The sequence below is a fragment of the Biomphalaria glabrata genome, chromosome 10 (assembly GCF_947242115.1).
Source record: "Biomphalaria glabrata chromosome 10, xgBioGlab47.1, whole genome shotgun sequence".
In the NCBI taxonomy this organism is placed as follows: domain Eukaryota; kingdom Metazoa; phylum Mollusca; class Gastropoda; family Planorbidae; genus Biomphalaria; species Biomphalaria glabrata.
Window position 1 is genome coordinate 5,874,585 of NC_074720.1, and position 21,290 is coordinate 5,895,874.

Sequence of the window (21,290 nt, forward strand, 5' to 3'; positions counted from 1 at the left end):
TATATAATTACAATTTATTACAATTATTTTATTTTTTGCGAGAGAATGTGCTACAAAATCTCCCATAGGCTGAATGTGATATGATGACTTCTGCAATTAGGTACTGGCTATCTCTAGGGTCAGGAGTGATTGAGTTGACAGCGGCTTCTTGTTGCAACCATCTAGAAATGATAAAAATAACAATTCTATACTATATTTTACTAACTGTAACGTTCTTTGAACAAAGGTCTGCTATAAAACAAAAGATCATCTATATCCGAAGCAGAACAAAACTTTTCATTTTTTATTAAAACTAATGTCTGCCTTCTGACACCAATGATCCAGTGCAATGAATGGAAATTAAAGCCATTAGAAGATTTTCTTTTCAGATGAATGTTAAAAAACATATTTAAAAAGAAAAAAAATGATTCTGTAATAATTATTAAAGTAATAAGCTAATTAAATTTTTTTTTTATTTAACATTAGAAACTTAAGATTTTTTTTACAAATAACATTCTTATGTGAAATATTGTCCAAATGATACATGGATCTATTGTATATTACAAATTTAATTTACCAGGGTATTTCAAATGAGGAAATGCATAAGGAAATTCTTACAAATTCTAATAATAAACCAATATCTCAAAGTGGTTCAAACCAGAATATGTATGTTTTGTTGCTTTGAATATTTACACTAAATATGTTTCTTTATATATAATAATAATAAAAAAAAAAAAGAAATCCTACAGTCTCTAAGTTTGTTTTATTTTGAAAAAATATTTCATTTTTAAGACATTAACTATTTATTCATCAACCACACATAACAATGTCAATTCAAACTGTTCTTTATAAAGTTAAATTGTTCTTTTCAGTTGCTATGTACCATCTGGCCAATGTAGTAAAACTTTCTAATTTTGTATGTTCTTTATGAGCCAAAATGTTCTCAATAACATTTAAAGAATTTAAGAAGGGTGGGTGGGAGGGGGGGGGTACTGGCCAACTTTATTCAAGCTACGAGCTTACCTTAGCATCTGGTGGTTGTTTGGGATGCGAAACACTTTCTTCAAGTGGTTGGTGGTAGCCAACAGACCTTTTTCGATAGCTTTACCCAGCTCAGCTAAACCTTGACCTGTCACGGCAGAGATCTGGATGACCGATGGGTCCAGCAGTGCTGCTTCTCTTTAAAAAAAAAAAATTAGCAAATTACAAATTAACAATATAAACAGAAGTAAAGAGAGTGGTTCTAAATTTTGTTTTATAACCATCAAAATTCTGAATATAAACAAGGTCAAACTCCAACTAATAAAACACAAAATCATAACAAAATATATATAGGTATGTTCACAATTCTTTACTTAGCATTAAAAAAAATATTTACAATAATAGACTTGGCAACGCTTCATAGTTCTTTCAGCTCTACCAGGAATTTGACATAATTTGAGGTATGTAATTACCCACTTTTTTTAGCCTACACACATACACTCACTCATGCACAAAATAATGCACACACACAAACACACATGTAACCTTTGAATAAACTTTACTCTAATTCATTTACACAATGATATTTTGGTTCCAACGGGAAGATAACTTCTACAGACTTTTACCACTGAATTTTTAGAAAAACTTGAGATTTGTTTTACAAAAAAAATATTTTGGGATAGGAAGTGTCAGCAGCTTAAGTGTTTCTAGCGTAGCGATTGCCAAGGTGTGTTTTGCAGGCTTAGCTAAGGGATGATATAATTAACCAGGTTCCCCCACCTCAGCAGGCTTACATCTTAAGTCAATGATGAAAACAAGCTCAAAACACATGTGAAACAAACTTTAAAATAAATGGCCAATGATGTTTTAACAATACAATGTTTAGTACTGAAATGTTAAATGGATGACGAGTGTTAATATATGTTACAAATTACTTTAAAAATGTAACTAGTAATTTCATACAGTATTAATTATGCAAAGGTAGCTCATCTCATGCACCCACACTTAGTTTTGGCAACATGGCCCAGGAACTCCAACACTACACAAGCGGATACATGGCTCTACCTAAGCAAGACCTGGTTCAATCACGGCGCCAAAGTCAGGCTCAATAGTAGACAGTAAGGCCAAAAACCTAACACACTGAAACATAGATAAAGCCAAGATCTAGTGATGCTGCTAAAACCAAGAAACTTCATCCATGATGCGCCCACCCAAATATCGAACCTGATGAGAACATCTGTGTACTTACCTACCCATTATAACAGGGAAACAGTGGACACTGAATCACAGAAAGAACACACAGTCAGAACATCTTCACAAGAGGAAGTACAAGAAACTAAGGCCTGACATCTTACACACACACAAGATTCTTGACAACAAATCGTGCAAACACCAAAAAAGTTCATTTACCAAAAAAAAAACAACACAATTATGAAAATAAAAAACATGTGTATGCGACAGTGATATATGTCCACTGCAGCTGAGACAGTAAGAAAACTAAGCAAAACAGAAAGCAAGAGTTAAAAAAGTAATTTGGAAAATGTTTAAGAAATCTAAAGGACAAATCTTAAGGGCTCATCTATCCTCTGCTCTGTTCAACATAATTCTAGAGAAATCTTAAATCAACTTTAAACATGAGGAATCAGCTAGGTTTATTCTACTCAGGATGCTACAAATAAATCTGTTCCATACATAACAAACATGGTGTTCCTTCAGAAATGAAAACTATTACATCCTAGCGCCAAACCTCCTTCAGAATGGTGGGGAAAGATTGGAAGGCAGAGTTTGAGCCTGGGACCTTAGTGATGACAGTCCAGAGCACATACAACATAACCAGGCAGAGTCGCATGGAGACCAGAACTAAGATGAGCAGAGTATTTATTTGTGGGAAGCGTGGTCGAGAGGCTAAGTACGCTTGAACTTGACTTGGCTACCTATGAAGGGGGCTTGAAGTTTGACACCCGACTCAAGCAGAGTTATGTTTACTGAGCGCCTAAAGGCAACACAGTAAACCTTCTCCCAGGTACCCCCCTCCCCTCACTGAGATCAGACCATAGCGCTCTGAGCATGCTATAAGCATGAAAGTGGCGCTATATAAAATCTATTATAATAATTTATAATAATAACAAAGGCAACACGAAATAGCCCATAAAACTAAAAAAAGTTCACATATTCAAATACCTAAGGTCAAGCATTAAAAGGGATAGAAGCTTATGAAACAAACAAAATATAACAAAAAAAAAATCCATTCCACATTTAAGTATTAATAAATTGAAGTTAAATGCAAATTAGAAACATCACTGTGGTTCCCAATACTCTTATATCATTGCATAATCAGGAAGTTGCTGCTTACAGAGAAATTCAGGCTTTAAAGATGATGCTATCAAAAGAATAAAAAAAACCCTAGCAGCCTATGCCAAGCTCCATAATTTGTAAGGTAAAGCAATAAACACAACAACGCTGAAGACCATTAACATTACCATGACCAGTAAGAATTTAGAAATGTGTTTGCATACATTGTCTTATAAATAACAGACCTTCCGTTAAAGAAGAATATAATTATGTCCTAATTGTATCCATCAGTCAACACATCATCACAACAGAAATATTATGCAATATAATGGTTACTCATTGCCTCATAAATTTAGAAAAATCCTCTGATAGCTTGATTTCCCACAATTAAACTTGATTACTTTTTGGAGCAGGAAAGTCATGGGCATATTTAAGTAGACCTGATTTGAACGTAAACATGATGCTAGAGGCAGACAAGAACTAAACATTTAGTGGTAATTTTTTTTTGTTAAATAAGCTGAGAGGTCTGTTACACTCTTGGGCAAGAATTTATGTCCTTAAAGTGACTGAGAGCCTACTCCTGCCAATGCCAACATTAACCTAGCTACTGTAAGCCTACTACTGCTAATGACAACATTAGCCAAACTGCTGTAAACCTACTCCTACTAATGCCAACATTAACCAAACTACTATAAACCTACTCCTGCCAATGGCAACCAATGGCAACATTAACCAAGCTACTGTAAGCCTACTACTGCTAATGCCAACATTGATCAAGCTACTGTAAGACTACTACTGCTAATGACAACATTAACCAAACTACTGTAAGACTACTACTGCTAAAGCCAACATGAATCAAGCTACTGTAAGCCTACTCCTGCCAATGCCAACATGAATCAAGCTACTGTAAGCTTACTACTGCTAATACCAACATTAATCAAGCCACTGTAAGCCTATGTCTGCTAATGTAAAAATAAATCAAGCTTCTGTAAGCCTACGTCTGCTAATGTCAACAAATATGTTTCACTACTCACTCTGGTGACAGTAAATCTGTTTTGTTGTAAACTTCAATCACATTTTTCTTTTTCTCCTCAGACAAAAGATTTTCCAATGTTTTATGGACGGATATAATCTGAAGCTTCCTGTCTGGATGACTGGCATCACGGATATGGATTACTAAGTCCTGAAAGTACAAATAAAACATTGAAATGCAAGCGTACCAAGTTATTCTATACTATATCACCAAGATTTTGAGATCAAAAGAGCATAAAAATCTAGGTATTACAATATATATATATATACATATTTTTGTAACATCTGTCATGAGTAGTCTGGACAGTAAAGTTTTCTTTCTCTACTCCTAAACTTTGTACTCTGAGCGCCTTGTATTTTTGTTTTGATTAGCTCACTACATCATAGTCCAGCGATGTTTAGTGGACATTCTTTGTTCATGAGACAGTTCACCCTCTGAAGTTGGTTGAAACAGACGTGTGTTTGTTTGGTCCATACAAGATTCTTAGTTTGGTGAAACTAGTGGGCAGCTTTAGTAATATTTTCTTGGACTTAATATTTCTGTATGATTTTTGGACCCCTGTTTAGGATGAGTTTTTTTGTTTGCTATATCTCTATTTTCTAGGAGGCTGTAATTACTGTTTCTAGTTTTACAGTAGTCATTGAGTTTTGTGTTTATTTTTATAGGGTGCCAGTGTTGGCATTATATTACTAATTGCCTTTGTTGTGTTAACAGTGAGTTGTGGAATGCTGTTATATGAATATTCATCTGTTAAATAAATCTCATTGGTCTATTTATCGTTTTTTTTACAAAGCTTATATAAACTCACTGCCTGGTCAAAAGTTTGTACATGTTATTTCTCCAACAAAAATGTCAGATCAAGCTGAAATTTTGCACAATTATTCCTTTTACCTGACAACACAAGAATCGATAAAAAAAATTAACCCATAAGTTTATTAACTATTGGTAATAAATTACTTTGCTTGGTATCTCAAACAAGGAAAAGAAATAATACTTGATTGAAGTAGTGGTATTAGCTGAATTAGTCCCCTTAGGCTTTGTGAACACAAACATGAAATAGAAACAATAGATAACTGTACAATCTTCCATGCTCATAGACTCTTCACTAGCAGAGTGGTTACCGTGTTGGCTTGAGAAGCCTGAAAAGGCTTTATCCCACAAGTTCGAATTCAGGTGTTTCCCTTTTTTTTTAATTTTTTAAAAATACATTTAACTATTTTAATGACTGATCCAAACTAATTGATACACATTACTAAAAGCTTTGTTGTTTTTTTTAAAAGTCTTTTTTTTTGTAATTTTGTATTCTGTTTTTTTTTCTTTTTTTTTTTGAGAACCCATTTTCTGATATTTTTCTAACCAAGGTTAGACAAAATAATGCTTTGTTTGATTTCTTAATTAGTTTGCCCATATGTATATGAAATAATTGTTTATTCTTAAATATAGTAAATAAAGAAAGAACATTAATGTTTAATAAATGTATTACAAAGTTTATGTATATATAATAAGCACAGAATAATTGTTTATCTATAATTCTCCTTTTCAGAAAGAAAACATACCGCCATAAGAGCGTCTTCAAGGGTTGCCCTGAAGGCATCTAGTAGAGTGATGGGCATGTCTGAGATAAAACCCACTGTGTCTATGTAGGTGACTTTCATCATGGAGGCCAGCAGACCCTGATGGGCAGTCACATCCAGGGTAGCAAACAGTTTGTTCTCAGGGGTCAAGGTCTCATCTTCCGTCAGAGCTTTGATCAGAGTCGTCTTTCCTTGATTGAGAAAATAGAAAAAATCTTTCTAGGACTTCTACTCTAAAAAAAACATCAGAAATGGTCTTTAAAAAATGTGAAATACAAGAACGACCCACTTTAAAAAAATAATTTTTTTTTTTTACTAACATTCTAGAGCTTCACATTTTTTTTCCCATTTTTCCCTCACTTCCTCTCCTATGTTTCATTAATCTGACAAAATGTCTTCATACAAATTAAATAGAGAAATCTTCCTTTTACAAACTAATTATTTCCTTTGTTTGGGAAGTCAGGTTTCACTTAGTTACTGATCTCAGAGCTAGGTAGTGTTTCAAATGTAAGTTTTAAGTGTCTGATTGGCAAGGACAAGGAAAAGGGAGGCTGCCTGGTTGTGTGGTATGCTAATTTTATATATCCTTTATTTTTCCTTCAGGATGGAAGTGGGATAAATGGAGAATCATTTTTAACTGCTACCTAATCTAAAATTTATATATCATTTATTTTTCCTTCAGGATGGAAGTGTGATAAATGGGGAATCATTTTTAACTGCTACCTAATCTAAATTTTATATATCCTTTATTTTTCCTTCAGGATGGAAGTGGGATTACTGGGGAATCATTTTTTAACTGCTCTGTAATGTAAGTTTTAATACCAAACTTAGAATGAGGTTATAAAGTATTAGATTTGTAAGTTTCTATTAGGTTTAAAGTACGAAGGTGTGATATCAATGTCTTAAACTTGGAATATTTGTCTCAGTTACAGGAACATAGCTTAGTTAGTGTAACCAAGGAACATACCACAGTTAGTATAACCAACAATTGCCACTGTTGGGACATTGTTGCGACATCTAAGCAGCCTGACTTCCTGTCTCTTGCTGTGCAAGGCTTCCAACTGTTTCTTCAATTTACTTTCTCTGCGCTAAATTTAGAAACAAACAAAAAACTTCTTTGAGTCTGACATTTAGAGTCTTGTTAAAGATTTGATTACATTTTAGGTCTATGGGGAGTAGAAAAAGTCTGGGGTTATCTTGACCTAAAGGTTTAGAGATTCACAGAGAAACAAACAATTTTGTCAGGAGAGTTCAACACTAAAACTATATGACACTAGATACAATTAGGAAATGATATTTTAATGTAGGCTGATGTTAATATCATTATGTTAGAGTAAATTAGGTAAAATGAGAACAGAGTAAATAAAGGCTAAACCAGAAATTTCAATTTTAATATAGATTTAGCAATGCTATGATCCAGATTGGTGATTTACTAATAAAACTATAAAACTTTAACGGGGGTGTGCCTAGCGGTAAAGTGCTTGGATTCTGAACTGGGGGTCCAGGGTTCAAATCCTGGTGAAGACTGTGATTTTTTATTTCAGAATCTTTGGGTGCCTCTGAGTCCACCCAGCTCTAAGAGGTATCTGAAATTAGTTGGGCAAAAGTAAAGGGGTTTGTTATTGTGCTGGCCACATGACAACCGCGTTACAGAAACAGGCACTCAAAGATCCCAAAATTAAGAATCCCAGTCTTCACCAGGAATCAAACCCTGGACCCCTGGTTCAGAAGCCAAGTGTTTTACATAGCTTCTTGTTAATATTTACTTGCTACAAGATATACTTTGTACTATGTAAGTAAGGTATGTCCTTTGAAGTAATGGCGATGTTAAATCCTTCACACAGTTAGCGTGGTACATTGAAGGAAAATGATGGAGGTCCCTAATGTGCCCAGCCTTCAGCCTCTCCTCTAGACTCAAACATCTTGGATTTTGAGCCACTGGTAATAGGGATGTGATAAAAAGACGCTTGCTTGGAGCCAACCCAGAACAATTGTTCAGACGGGCCGCCAGAGAGAAGCTTTTATTGGCCTAGAGTTTCAAGAGTCAATTACAAAAATAAGAAGCCATATAGTTTTCACTAAGCAAATTCCTCCCTCTTTGGAGATGAGGTAATCATTTAGATAATAAAGGGAACCTGTATCTCATCTAAACAAATACATATACTTGTGCCTACACAAGGGCTTAAACCAGACAGTTTCAGATCAGAAGGTGGGTGCTTTACAACTTGACAACACTGTCTTTAAAGTTGCTATTTAAATTATTATACGACTATTATATTCAAAAGCCCTCCATGGTGTGTGGGTGAGAATAACAAAACTTGCCTGCGTTACAAATGTATCATATAACAAGAGATTACGTAGGATGAGTTTTATATTCAGTTACTCCTTAACTTCAAAGACAAACCAGTGGTCACTTATTAAAAACATTACTGCCTGATTGAATTCCCTTAAGTCACAAAGAAGAGACTTCAAGTCCAACATTCAGATAGGATTACTCATTAGTAAAGTGAAACTTGTTGATAAAGTAAATAGAGATCTCAGGTGATATCTTGTACGCTCAGATTTTATGTTTGCACATTTTAACCTTAGTCATTTCTACAGCATGAAAATGTATTCTTGAAGAAATGTTAGCTTTTTAACAAACTTTTTAATGTATTTAAATAAACAAATTTCTTTTTTTTTTTTTTTTAAATTAAGTTTCTTTCAAGGATGTTATCAAACATAGAGAACAGTGAAAGAAAACTAATTAACAATAATTAGTTTTACTTAGCCAAGTAAAAACTTTTATAACTCTTCCATCCAAAACTAAAACTTAACCTCTTCATTCTAAACAACCCCGTGACAATAAACAGAAAAAAAAAGTTTTAAAAAAAATCCACTTCTTTTATTCTCTAAAGAGATCGGATTGAATGATGTCCGATCAAAGCAGATCTGATCGGAGGTCATCAAATTGAATAGAAGTTTGGACCTGATCAGATAGAATCTGATTGGATTGAAATGGATCTAATCAGATCTAAATCAAGCTGGATTAGATCTGATGTAATCAGAAACTAATCAGATTGGATCTGATGGAAAAAAAGATTCAATAGGAACAGATCCAGATTAAATTGAATCAGATCAGGATGGGAACTAAATTATAATAGGATCTTATCAGATTGGATTGAATCCAATTAGATCTGATCAAATGAGATCTGCACTATTAGCAAGATACGCTACGAACTTTGCTGCCAGTCTTAGGAATTTCACCAAAAAAAAGAGTGTAAAATAATAAATACAATTTTATAGTAGGTATTTAAAAAAAAAAGACTTTAATTTTATAGTAGAAATTTTTAAAATACTGTTATGACCCTATTGGCGGTGCAAAAGGGTTAACTATAGGCTCAGCTGACACACACGTGAATCACTCAGGTCAGCGGGGCCATGGACAAGGGACAGTACTACGATTACACGCAAATATGACCAATGTTATGGTCATGTGATCGAAAGCCTGCGTGTACGAGTGACACAGTGTGTAGGAAAGCGGCAGTTCAAGACCGGAGAGCGTCGAGACCGGGACTGTTAGTCAGCTATGAAGTCGGTCCTGGTCGAGTCCTCATGTGTTGATGTACAAGTCCAGAAAGAGAGACAGTAGAGTTTTGTACGGTGATGTACAGAGTGACATTTTAGTTGTTGATGTGTTTGATGCCAATTGTCTAGTATTGGCTGTTACCTACTTATTCACTCATTATTAAAGTACCCGATATTGTGGAGCTCTTGTTGTCAAGTTCTTGATGTGTTGATGTATTGTGTTGTGTTTAGCAGTATTTACAGAAGGCCTAAATAGGAGAGAGAAACGTAACAATACTTTAATTTTATAGTAGGAATTAAAAAAAAGACTTGAGTACACCTTTCTTTGAGCTCCAATTTAGTTGCACCTATTAATCACACAGATTCTATTCCTTAAAAAAATGGATTACTTCTTGACAGATTTTCTAAGGGTTTATACGAAAGGTGTATAAATGCTGGCAAATATAAGTGAAACTATTGGTATTCACCTCATAAAAAATAAGTTCTTAACAGCACTCTTAACTTACATTCAAAAGCATTCTCCTGCGATCTAAAGTCATTGGGGTTACACCACCAACGATATGTGCCGCCTCAGTTTGGAAGCCTCCATGAATCAACATCAGACGGGATCTAAAATGACAAATGCAGTCTGGATATTACAAACTGAATTCACAGTTACAAAGTTGTGTTTGGTAGCTTTAATCTGTACATCACAGCTAGGACTTGTGGCCATGAGAAATAGTGCACTCCATCTTAATCTTTGGACTCAAAGACAAGCCTTATTATTAGGCCTATTAGTAGCAGGTGCATGGAAAGGTCTCTGGATGCCCAAAGCTACTTAGCTTCTCCGCAAATTAAAAAAAAAAAAGAAAAATTTCAATAAAAACTTTTGAAGGAAAATGACTAAAAAACAAATGCCAGGGAATCTTAGAAACATGGGAAATCAGTTCCCCAATAACAAAAATATGAAGGAATTCCCTGTGGTGAAGTCTGCAAACTGTAGCTGAAGGAGAACAGAAGGAGGCTTTTATTACTTTACTATAGCCTAAATAATATACTATCAATATCCTTGTACATATATATTTATGCAAAAAATGAAAAGCTGTATTGGAATTGATTTTTATAACAGTGTTATGAGCTTACGTTAAAATCAAACTGATGAAAGGTAGACTCTAGCAATTAATTTATTTTGATCTTATGTTACTGTTACATTTGGTCTATTAATAAATGAGTTTTTATTACTTTACCGGTTAAGCAGTCAATTGCAAATAATTTTAAACATCAAGTTAATGAAATGACAATGGTCATTTTGTAATTATAAAACATTGATTCTTACTCTCAGGAATAACACTCATGTAGGTTTCAAAGTGTCTGGTCTGTAACATTGCTACACCTTTGTCATTGCTATTAAACTAATTTGTTTCAATTTATTGATTCTGTAAAATGTAAAATTTCAGGGCTCGCAAAGACCTTCCTTCAGGGAACAGTACCAGGAAAAAGAAGAGAAATCGATGGGAGAACAACATAAAAGAATGCACGGGCCTTGACATTGAAACAGGTTCTAAACAAGGCAAAAGACAGGGAGGCATGGAGAAAGATGGTTCACAAATCTTGCTTGGTGCCCCAACAGTCCAACACACTAAGGGATAGGTAAAGGTCAAATGTTTTGATTTGTTAAACATTGTATCCTGAATAGTTTCCTATTCTTGTAACTTTTTTTTTTCTTTTAACAAATTTGTACTAAGTATAATTAGTCTAAAGCAGGTTGCTTAAATTTTTTTTTTTTTTAGTTTGATATTTTTAATGTTAGTACTATGGAGTAATAATCTTGCAATTTCCATTTTACATGCTATTAAAATCTGTTATTTTGTAACTTTTGTGAAAATAAGAACAAGTATCATATTATAGTATCATAGTAATGATAGTAATAATGATGAGGTGAACAATTGTAGTGAAACTGAATTTCCATTTTTTTCAGACCAATAAGGTTATCTTTTCTTATAATAATAATAATAATAATCATCTTTATTATCCATTAGGAAATTGTCTTACAATTTGTGCATTACCAAAAAAACAACAACATTATAACTAAAGAAAACCAAAAAAATATACATTCACACCAGACTCACTCATAATTTACATAAATGAATTTCTTATTTGGGTATTCTCTTTATTTTTTTAATTACATTTTAAAAAATTTTGTTCTTAAAATTGTTTAATTTTTTAAAGTTTTAATTATATTTTACATTTTTAGGCTCTTTTTTTTTCTTTCTAAATTACTTTGACTATGACATTTCATTTAGAGTTAAAATAAATGAACAGCATTTCTACCTTACATAAGGAATCTCAGCCAAAGCTACCTGCAGCTTAGCCTCAGGTGACTGGGCATGGTCCTTAAATATCTGCAGCACTATGGTGTATCTATCGTAGACTGGCAGCCCCCATGCTTCCTGCAAAGTGTTTATCTGTAATCCATTCAGCTTGTCAATACCAATGACCACAGCGCTGATGTTTCGACTAGAAGTGATCTCATTCTTCAATACTTCAAAATTTCCAGAGCCAAAAACCTCAGAGGTGTTTTCAAAATCTGTCCGAACAATTTTCTGAAACAGCAAAAACGATAAGTTGTAGAATGTAGTAAAAGTAAAGCGTAACCTTGTGATCTATGGGGCAGATGATGTAAAGGACATCTGTTGATGTGGCCCATAGTTAATAAAGGTGCCATGTGGCCAGCACAACGACCAACCACCTTTACTTTACCCCAGCTAATGTCGATACCCATTAGAGCTGGGAGGACTCAGAAGCAAACTAAGGTTCCTAAAATAAAAAATCCAAGTCTTCAACAGGATTCAAACCTGAGACCTCTTGGATCGGAAGCCAAGTGCTTTACTCTCAGCCTCCACACTTCTTGTGCCTCCTGTACAATGTAGACTCTGTACAATGTAGACTCTGTACAATGTAGACTCTGTACAATGTAGACTCTGTACAATGTAGACTAAGTCAATAACAATTTACCATTCATACCAGTTTCAAAAATGACATTAATTATCATAATAAATAATTTTGATAAATAAATAATTTTGATAAAGTACTACCACCATGTGTTTCCCTTACTTTTCTCTAAAACAATAAGGTCAATAAGTTTTTACATTACTACCTCATTTTCTCCCATGTTTTTTGTTTGATATATTTCAGTTATTTTCTCAACTGAGAGATACATAAATCTGCTTAAGAAAATAAATCTTGATTTTCTCCAATATATAATCACAATGAGTCCATTCATTCATATTTAGAACTTTAAATTGTATGTTTAACTTCTAAGCAAAGAAAGGTCCAATAAAAAAATACTATTTTTAGACAAAAAAAAAAAACAAAAAAAAAAAGTTTTCCAGTTTTCAGTAATAAAGCTTAGCTTAGTATGAATAATAATTATAGCTTTTATATAGCGCTACTTTCATGCTTATAGCATGCCCAGAGTGCTATGGTCCAATCTCATTTGTGGACCAGTTGTGGGGGGTGGGGGGGTGTATCTGGGAGAAGGTTTTCCATGCTGCCTTTAGGCGCTCAGTAAACACAACTCTGCTCGAGCCGTGTGTCCAACCTCGAGCCCCCTCATAGGTAGCCATAGACAAGCTACAAGATCAAGTGTACTTAGCCTCTCGACCACTTAGTATATCTATTTTGTACAAGATGTCAAAAGTTGTCTATTCATCAAAATATGACACCTATAACAGCTGATATAAGACACCCAAACAAGAAGCCTGTAAAGAACAGGCTGGCCTAAAAGACGGCTGCCTGGTCGAGCGGTATGCGTGCTGGACTATCATTCGGTTGTCTCGATGGTCCAGGGTACATACTCTGCCTACTGCCATCCCCATCGTCCTGCAGGAGGTTTAGATTATCTTCAACTCTGAAGGAACATTCGAAGGATGTAAAACATTTACAAAATATTATCACTTTATAGTCTAATGCCATAAGAGGCTACACTTGGGAAGGCATTAGATCCACTAACACAACTCACCTTGGACACAACTTTCCAGTTTGGTAGTGTGTGAACTAAAGTGCATGTTTCTTCAAGTTTCAACTCTTTGGTAGTTAACACATATTTCCTGGATCCACCTTTGATATCTGTTTAAAAAAAAACAACTGAATTAGTCCTGGCTCAACTAAAATTATCTAATCTTACAATGTTCTTCATTATTTTTGTCTCTTTCTACCTACCATCTAAAAGAATTATTGACAATTAGATGAAAACACATTCTTTTTCTAAGTTGAAGACTTAAAATGAGTTTTGTATAGTTTTTCTCAAAATCAGGACAAAAGAGAGAGAAGTTGAAGACCTTCTATTATTTCCAGATCACAATTTTGTGTCGGCTACAGCATTTATAGTGTGGATCTTGTAACAAGAAGGGAGTGAGAAGTCCCAAATATAACTTTAATAAAAATAGAAAGTCTAGAAAATGCGTAAATATTTTGGCATAAGTGTGAGGAACTCAAAAAATAAGCTAATAAGTTGTGACTGCTTCTCACTTTAGGTTAATAGGCTTAGTTTTCATTGATAGTAGAGATGATTTTGAGCAGCAGATTTAAAATAAACATAACAGTGATAGCAGGTTGAATAGTACAACAAAGAGTCTAAAACGTTAAACTAAAATGCTTGAGGCATTTATTTGGTGTTTTTAAATGACCTGGATACATGTGATGATGAACCTGAAAATGGTATTAAAGATGATTGCTTAACAGATTAGTGAACCATTATCACCAATAGATTACCCACCTATTCTAATGAGCAACTTCAGTCAATCTTTAGAGCTAGATGTGATGTTATTTATTTTAGACTTATACTTTAGACATGATACTCTGAAAGAATTAGGGCTGACATTTACATGAATCTTTATGCCAGAAAATCAAACGTTGACAAAGTTCAGTATGTGGGGTTCTTCTTACAAATATTATTCTCCTTCTTCTTTATCTATGGAACAACTGGACATATCAGTAAACATTGTCAAGTGAATGTTAAAAAGAACAGGTCGAACTATTTACATAGAAATGATCAAACAAACTGGACAGTATCAATTTCCTCCAAAGAAAAATACCATCTAATATTCAGCTCAGAGTTGGACACACATCTATAAATTTTCACCTAAGTAGAATAAACATCCCAAGCACAGCAAACGCTTGTATGTCAATAGAAGGTGGAACAGCTGAGAAGAAGAGCACACTATATTGTTCCATGACATAGACTGCCAAAAGGCATACAGCTCAGCGGTGAAAAGCTGGCTAGGTGAAGGAGAAGAACGGGGGCTCTTCTTGCAACAGACTAGATTCAAGTTAAGAATAGACATTTGTTATCGAAGCTATGATGGAGGATGAATGTTTTGAATGAATAAACTCACCTGGTTGTATGACCAGTACTCTCTGTCCCATCCCAGGAATGGCGCAGATCTCACGTAAATATTCATTATACTCCTGCTCATCTTCCTTGTCACTGACAGGTGCAGTAGCACTTCCAGTGTAAGCACTATGAGTGGCTGTCATAGAAAGAAAAATCCTTACAAATGCGCTTGGAGTGAGACAAAATATAATATTGTGTTTCTACTAATAATTTATAACTAATAGCTCAAGACACTTCTTTTATTTTATCAGCAGAAGTGAGAGTGAAGCTGAGTGAGCTGACTTAACAATGTCCCTTAAACCTGAGTAAGAATCCATCAAAATTTGGACTATGTGTTCTACTTCTTAATGTTTGGTCTCTATCCATCGATAAAATCTTATTGTTCAACTGACAGAAATTGTAATAGTAGGCTAGTAGAGACTAACAAACACTTTCTTGTCTGTTTAAATGCTGGTTTATTCATGTTAGATCGTCCATATATATAGGCCCTAAAAGGAATTCAATTATCCCCCTATCTGTTAATTAGCGCATTCTTTCGACATGTCACCAATGTGGTTTACTGGGTTACAATAACGAGAAGGGCCTGACAAAACAATAACATTTACTATCATAGAAATAAGATGAAAGTCTGGGCATTAGCTAAGGTTGGAATCATGTCAATCAGCAAGAATTTTTCCTTCTTCATGCAGCTGATGTGTCCAAAGAAACAGCCCAGTTTTGGATCAGTAGCATTGTATTGCAAGATGTCTAAGGTTTACTGGCTTCTGTTTTTTCCTCAGAGTTGACTCCAGAACCCTTTCCCATATTTGGGTATAGCGACAAAGCAGAAGAGGTTTCCCTCTCATTGTGGGTATCCAGCCAAGGCTAATGAGCCCCACAGAAGAGGTTTCCCTCTCATTGTGGGTATCCAGCCAAGGCTAATGAGCCCACAGAAGAGGCTTCCCTCTCATTGTGGGTATCCAGCCAAGGCTAATGAGCCCACAGAAGAGGCTTCCCTCTCATTGTGGGTATCCAGCCAAGGCTAATGAGCCCACAGAAGAGGCTTCCCTCTCATTGTGGGTATCCAGGCAAGGCTAATGAGCCCCACAGAAGAGGCTTCCCTCTCATTGTGGGTATCCAGCCAAGGCTAATGAGCCCACAGAAGAGGTTTCCCTCTCATTGTGGGTATCCAGCAAAGGCTAATGAGCCCACAGAAGAGGTTTCCCTCTCATTGTGGGTATCCAGCCAAGGCTAATGAGCCCCACAGAAGAGGTTTCCCTCTCATTGTGGGTATCCAGCCAAGGCTAATGAGCCCCACAGAAGAGGTTTCCCTCTCATTGTGGGTATCCAGCCAAGGCTAATGAGCCCCACAGAAGAGGTTTCCCTCTCATTGTGGGTATCCAGCCAAGGCTAATGAGCCCCACAGAAGAGGTTTCCCTCTCATTGTGGGTATCCAGCCAAGGCTAATCCCACAGAAGAGGTTTCCCTCTCATTGTGGGTATCCAGCCAAGGCTAATGAGCCCACAGAAGAGGTTTCCCTCTCATTGTGGGTATCCAGCAAAGGCTAATGAGCCCACAGAAGAGGTTTCCCTCTCATTGTGGGTATCCAGCCAAGGCTAATGAGCCCCACAGAAGAGGTTTCCCTCTCATTGTGGGTATCCAGCCAAGGCTAATGAGCCCACAGAAGAGGCTTCCCTCTCATTGTGGGTATCCAGCCAAGGCTAATGAGCCCACAGAAGAGGCAATGGATATAAGCACTCTACTACCTTACTATGGCAATGCATATCAAATAACGTCTGATGACCTGGGTTTCCTGGGTTTCACTTGGGGCTCAGATATTGGGTTCAGCAGAACTGTTATCACTAAAAGAGATGATACTTGTAGAACTGTAATGCACCAACTTGTAAGGCCTGTGACTATTTGGCATTAACTAGTAGCAGAGCTTGCCTTATGCCACTGCAACCTATGCGCCACGGTGGGCCCAGCACTTTCTATAGGCCCTGCGCTAATTCTAGGTGTAAATTATTAAATTAAAGTTAACTTGATCATGATTTTGTACTTAGTAAAGAATGAATAAAATGCAAAAACAAAATTATTTTCTAATATTAAATCTTCATTTTCACTTAGTAACCCTAGCCTTACCTTACAGGGTGGGCCCCATGCAATCCATTTCACATAGGGCCCCAAAATTGTTAGGGCCAGCCCTGACTACTAGATTTGGGTTACATATTTAAAGCAGTTCAAGGTTGAACCTTGATGGAGACTAACAATTTCTTATTCAAGACTTAAAGCTGAGCTGTCTTAGCTGAGCGCCTAAAAGCAACACAGAAATCTTCTTCCAACTACCACACCTACTAATGTGTTAACAAAAAAGATTAGACAAGGGGGTGCTCAGCATGCAGCATATTATTTTAAAATGATAATAATAACTTACACTTAACAAATATATTTATCCAACATATGTAACTATCCAAAAACATTATTTTAAATATATATTTAAAGTAAAGCTATATCGTCAAAATAAAAAAAAGAAAGTGGAAGAACGGACAAACAGACAGGTATAAGCAAAACTAATAGCGAATTTTCACTTTTCAGGTGCAGTCAGAAAAGATATGAACCTGCGTAGCATACTCTTAAAAGGAATTGCTTTTTATTTTACTTGAAACTGACTTTTATAAATAACACAATCAATAAAAACAAGTTTAAAACTTTGCATCTAGTTTATAAATGTCTAAGACACCTACCTCTTAACCTTCTTTGAGACTTGAGCAGACGATCAAAGCAATTTAACAAGGTCAAGGGCTTCCAATGAGCGACAGAACCAATAACGTTGCCACTCACTGAGCATACAATATTTCTTTCTACTTGAAATTTTTCATAAGTGGTGCAACTCTGGTTATTCAGCTTACACCACTGCGAAATTAAAGCACTGTTACTTTTAAAAAGCTGTCTAATTATTGATAAATTACGACAGTATATACTGTAAGTCATTTTTATTTGATTGTGTTTCAAATAAAATATGAAATACTGGGACTATTAAAAAAAAAAGCCCTTCAGTCACTGCATGTTCTTGAGTTGTCAAGTGTTCAACAGCACTTAGATTTATCTCAATATATACATAGACACATCCAATGACTTGAATTTAGGTCACATGAAAAGTTCTGTCAAAATAAAAACAAAAAATGTAAAAATAAAGATTTAAAATTGATCAAACTAGTAAATTATATTTTTCAGTCGAAGTGCCTTTTTACAACAGTTTACCAAACACAAAAAAAAAGACATGGTATAGAACTCCATGTTTGACATTTTCTTCCAATACTTCCTTAAGTACTATTTAAGGCATTCTATAGATTTTAATTATTTAATAGTTTATAGAATGACGGATTTATACATTGTTATAACCTTGCACACAGCCATTCAAGTTAGTGTTTTACATGTTTCAGATGTTCCAGCAGAGTTGAAGGTAATTTACTTCCTAGTCTAAGCCTCCCGCAGAACAACAGGCTGGGTATGAACCCTTGATCATTGAGAAGTATGAATGACAGTCCACTGCGCTAACCGCATGACCAGGCAGTGCGCAGAAGGTGCACTCTAAGTTGTGCACTGTTAGGGACTAAACAAGCAATAAATGCTGACATTAGAGAGAAACAGCAGAGGAGTTCCGCAAATCAAGGAACTTGAGAAGAAACTGTGCTAAAGGCGGATTTTTTATGTTCTGTGGTTGTGACGTCTTATAAATTACAAAATTATTATGTTCAATATAATGAATATAATACTTAATAATACTAGACTCTAGTTATTTGAATATAATACTAGACTCAAGTTACTTAGTTAAACTGATTTTGTAGTCTCAGAGTAGGTCTAGAATCTATATATATATATCTAGATGATAGCTAGGGTGAGGGTCAAGATTAGATCTAGATATGATCTATAATAATTAAAATATGTCTCATCATATTCATATGATCATGTCACTAATGAGTAGACTCTAGATCTAGATATTCTAGAGTATAATTAATATACCTTAAAAAAAGTCTTAAGTTCTTACTAATTCACTAATAATAATAATAATTTTATTTATAAAGCGCTGTTAACAAACAAAATGTAGGCTCAAGGCGCTGTAATAACATAACCACAAACACCACAATAGAAATTGAAAACTAATCTAAAAAAGTTTTAAACAAGTAGGTCTTAATGTTCTTCTTAAAAGTGGTGTAGCATGTTGTCTGTCTGAGATCAATGGGGAGTGAGTTCCAAACCTTTGGTCCGTGCACTGAAAAAGCCCGCAGACCGTAGCTTTTGAAGGAGAAACGTAGCACCACTAAAGGCGTTGAGTCCATTGAGCGCAGGGCTCTCTGTGGGACATATGGAGTGATCAGTTCTCTAAGGTACAGGGGCATCTAATTGTTATATATACACTGATGACAAAGTGTGACGACCTTGTAATCGATTCTCACTTTCACTGGAAGCCAATGGAGTGTGCGCAACAGCGTAGTAGCAGAATCTTGTTTTGTTTTCCTAAGTACTATTTGTGCGGCGTTGTTCTGTATACGTCGCAGCTTGGCTATTTTGTCATCAGGTATACCTGCTAGCATGGCGTTACAGTAGTCAAGGCGGGAGAGTATGAATGCCACAGCTAGCGTTTTTGTTGACTCTGTTGTTAAATATGGTCGGATCTGGCCTAATCTACGCAGCTGCAGATAAAGACCCTTGCAGAGCTGAATTATGTGTGGGTCGAAAGATAGTGTTGAGTCGAAGAAAACTCCAAGATTCCGCACTACATAGACATAAGGAAGCTGGCAGTTCGTGATATAAAGAGAATCTGTGTTTTCAACTTTTGAGACGTTCTGAGTGCCAATCTTAATTATTTCTGTCTTATCTTCGTTCATCTTGAGCTTATTTTCAACCATCCAATTGCTCACACTTGTAACGGTACTACTGATTTTCTCTGCCAGATGCAACACCTCTGAGGGTACTGAGGAATCTTAAAACTGAGTCATCTGCAAAGAAATGGTATAGGATGCCGGTTGGCCGTATGACACCGCTTAGTGGATATGTATACATAGTGAACAGTACTGGGCCTAGAACTGATCCCTGTAGTACTCCGTACTTCAAGAGTAAGCTTGTTGATTCTGTTCTGTTAACGACACTTTGGGTGCGTTCAGTCAGGTAGGATCCAAGCCATTAATACAGCGAGTTAGGAGTAGGCCTAGGGCTCTCTAACAACAAGATCTAGATTAGATGTCTAGAAGTTCTATCTCTAATAGACAGTATTCAGTATTAGTATAGTATGATAATCTAGATCTAAGGTGCGCAGTGGCTGAGTGGTTAAGAGCTCGGCTTCTGAACCTAAGGTCATGGGTTCAAATCTTGGTGAAGGCTGGGATTTTTATGGCGCCCCTGAGTCCACCCAACTCGGGTACCTGACTTAAGTCAAGTTAAGTTGCCTGTTGGGGAAAGTAAAGGCAGTTGGTCGTGCTGGCCACAGGACAGTGACACCCTGCTCATTAAGTTAACCATTGGCCATAGTGGCCCATACTTTAGCCATGCCCATAACTTGCATAACATACTAGATCTAGTAATCTAGTACTAGAATCTAGACGTCAACATACTTTTTTACATAGATAGTCAATGATAGTCATAGTGATAGAAACACTTCTTGTGCAACACTGAACAGATGACCAGCTTAGTTACTCAGAGTTACTGCCAGATCTAGAAATCTAGATCAGATAGATCTAGATTAGATCATTAGTAGATACTTAGGATACTACTTAGTCTTGGTTACTACTATTACTGACTGAGTATTAATTACTAGATTAGATAAGACTGTAACTGTAAGTTAGTGTAAGAATCTAAATTTAAACTATAATTATAATCTAGATTCTAGATCTGGTATAAATAAAAACAAAGTCTACACCTAGATCTAGATCTATCTATCTAGACTCTATATTAACTATACATTGATAGATTTAAATTTAGTCTAGAGATCTAGATAATCTAGAAAACTAGATCTAGATCTAACTCTAAAGATAGTGTGCCACCTTTATTTTACTTTCGATATCAAGCGGAAGTGACTTCGGCATTTACAAATATCAACTTTTTATTTCTAGAAATATGAATGACGTTTTATCTTATCTTTTATTCTTATATATTAACGACGTACCGTCACTTAAAAAGGGAGGTATTTACGTCCTACGTATTTCATGGGCCAATCTAGTCATGCATGTTAATAAATGACTTAAACTTTGCTAAGCCTTTGGTTTTCCTTATCTTATCTTATATAATACAGACGTTACTTCAAAAAAGAAGATGATTACGTCCTACGCGTCATGCATTTAGTCATGCATATTAACCAATGACTTAAATTCTGCCAAGTCACTGGTTTTCCTGGCTAGCTCAGGCAACCCATTCCATGCTCTAATAGCACTAGGGAAGAAGGAGTATTTGTACAAATTTGTCCTAGCATATGGGACGAGGAATGTGCCTTTATCTTTGTGTCTTTCAGAGTATT

At 35.5% G+C, this 21,290-nt stretch overlaps 1 protein-coding gene across 3 annotated transcripts; it reads right to left on the reverse strand.

The window, feature by feature from the left end:
- On the reverse strand, nt 1-20,867 carry LOC106054512 (putative GTP-binding protein 6). 3 transcript variants are annotated; one of them, XM_056045066.1, is made up of 11 exons: nt 20,821-20,867; nt 17,524-17,940; nt 14,802-14,936; nt 13,427-13,533; nt 11,737-12,008; nt 9,933-10,035; nt 6,827-6,947; nt 5,842-6,050; nt 4,287-4,435; nt 1,003-1,158; nt 1-161 (listed from the first exon to the last, which is right to left on the reverse strand). In XM_056045066.1, the coding sequence occupies exons 2-11, from the start codon at nt 17,768-17,770 to the stop codon at nt 29-31; spliced, it is 1,632 nt and encodes a 543-aa protein (XP_055901041.1). In that variant the 5' UTR covers nt 17,771-17,940; nt 20,821-20,867; the 3' UTR covers nt 1-28. The 3 variants fall into 3 exon arrangements, with proteins under 3 accessions (XP_055901041.1, XP_055901042.1, XP_013065852.2); XM_056045067.1 differs by lacking the exon at nt 20,821-20,867 and adding an exon at nt 20,739-20,804; XM_013210398.2 differs by lacking the exon at nt 20,821-20,867 and adding an exon at nt 20,392-20,605.
- Nucleotides 20,868-21,290: the final 423 nt, after the last annotated feature.

Bases quoted from the DNA above. Each gene is read 5' to 3' on its own strand.
- LOC106054512 (XM_056045066.1), bottom strand. From the start codon at position 17,770: ATGACTTACAGTATATACTGTCGTAATTTATCAATAATTAGACAGCTT. The intron at 10,036-11,736 runs GTAGAAATGCTG...TTGTCATTTTAG, and splicing joins GCTGAGATTCCTTATGTAAG to ATCCCGTCTGATGTTGATTC. The intron at 1,159-4,286 runs GTGAGTAGTGAA...TTTTTTTTAAAG, and splicing joins ACAGATTTACTGTCACCAGA to AGAAGCAGCACTGCTGGACC.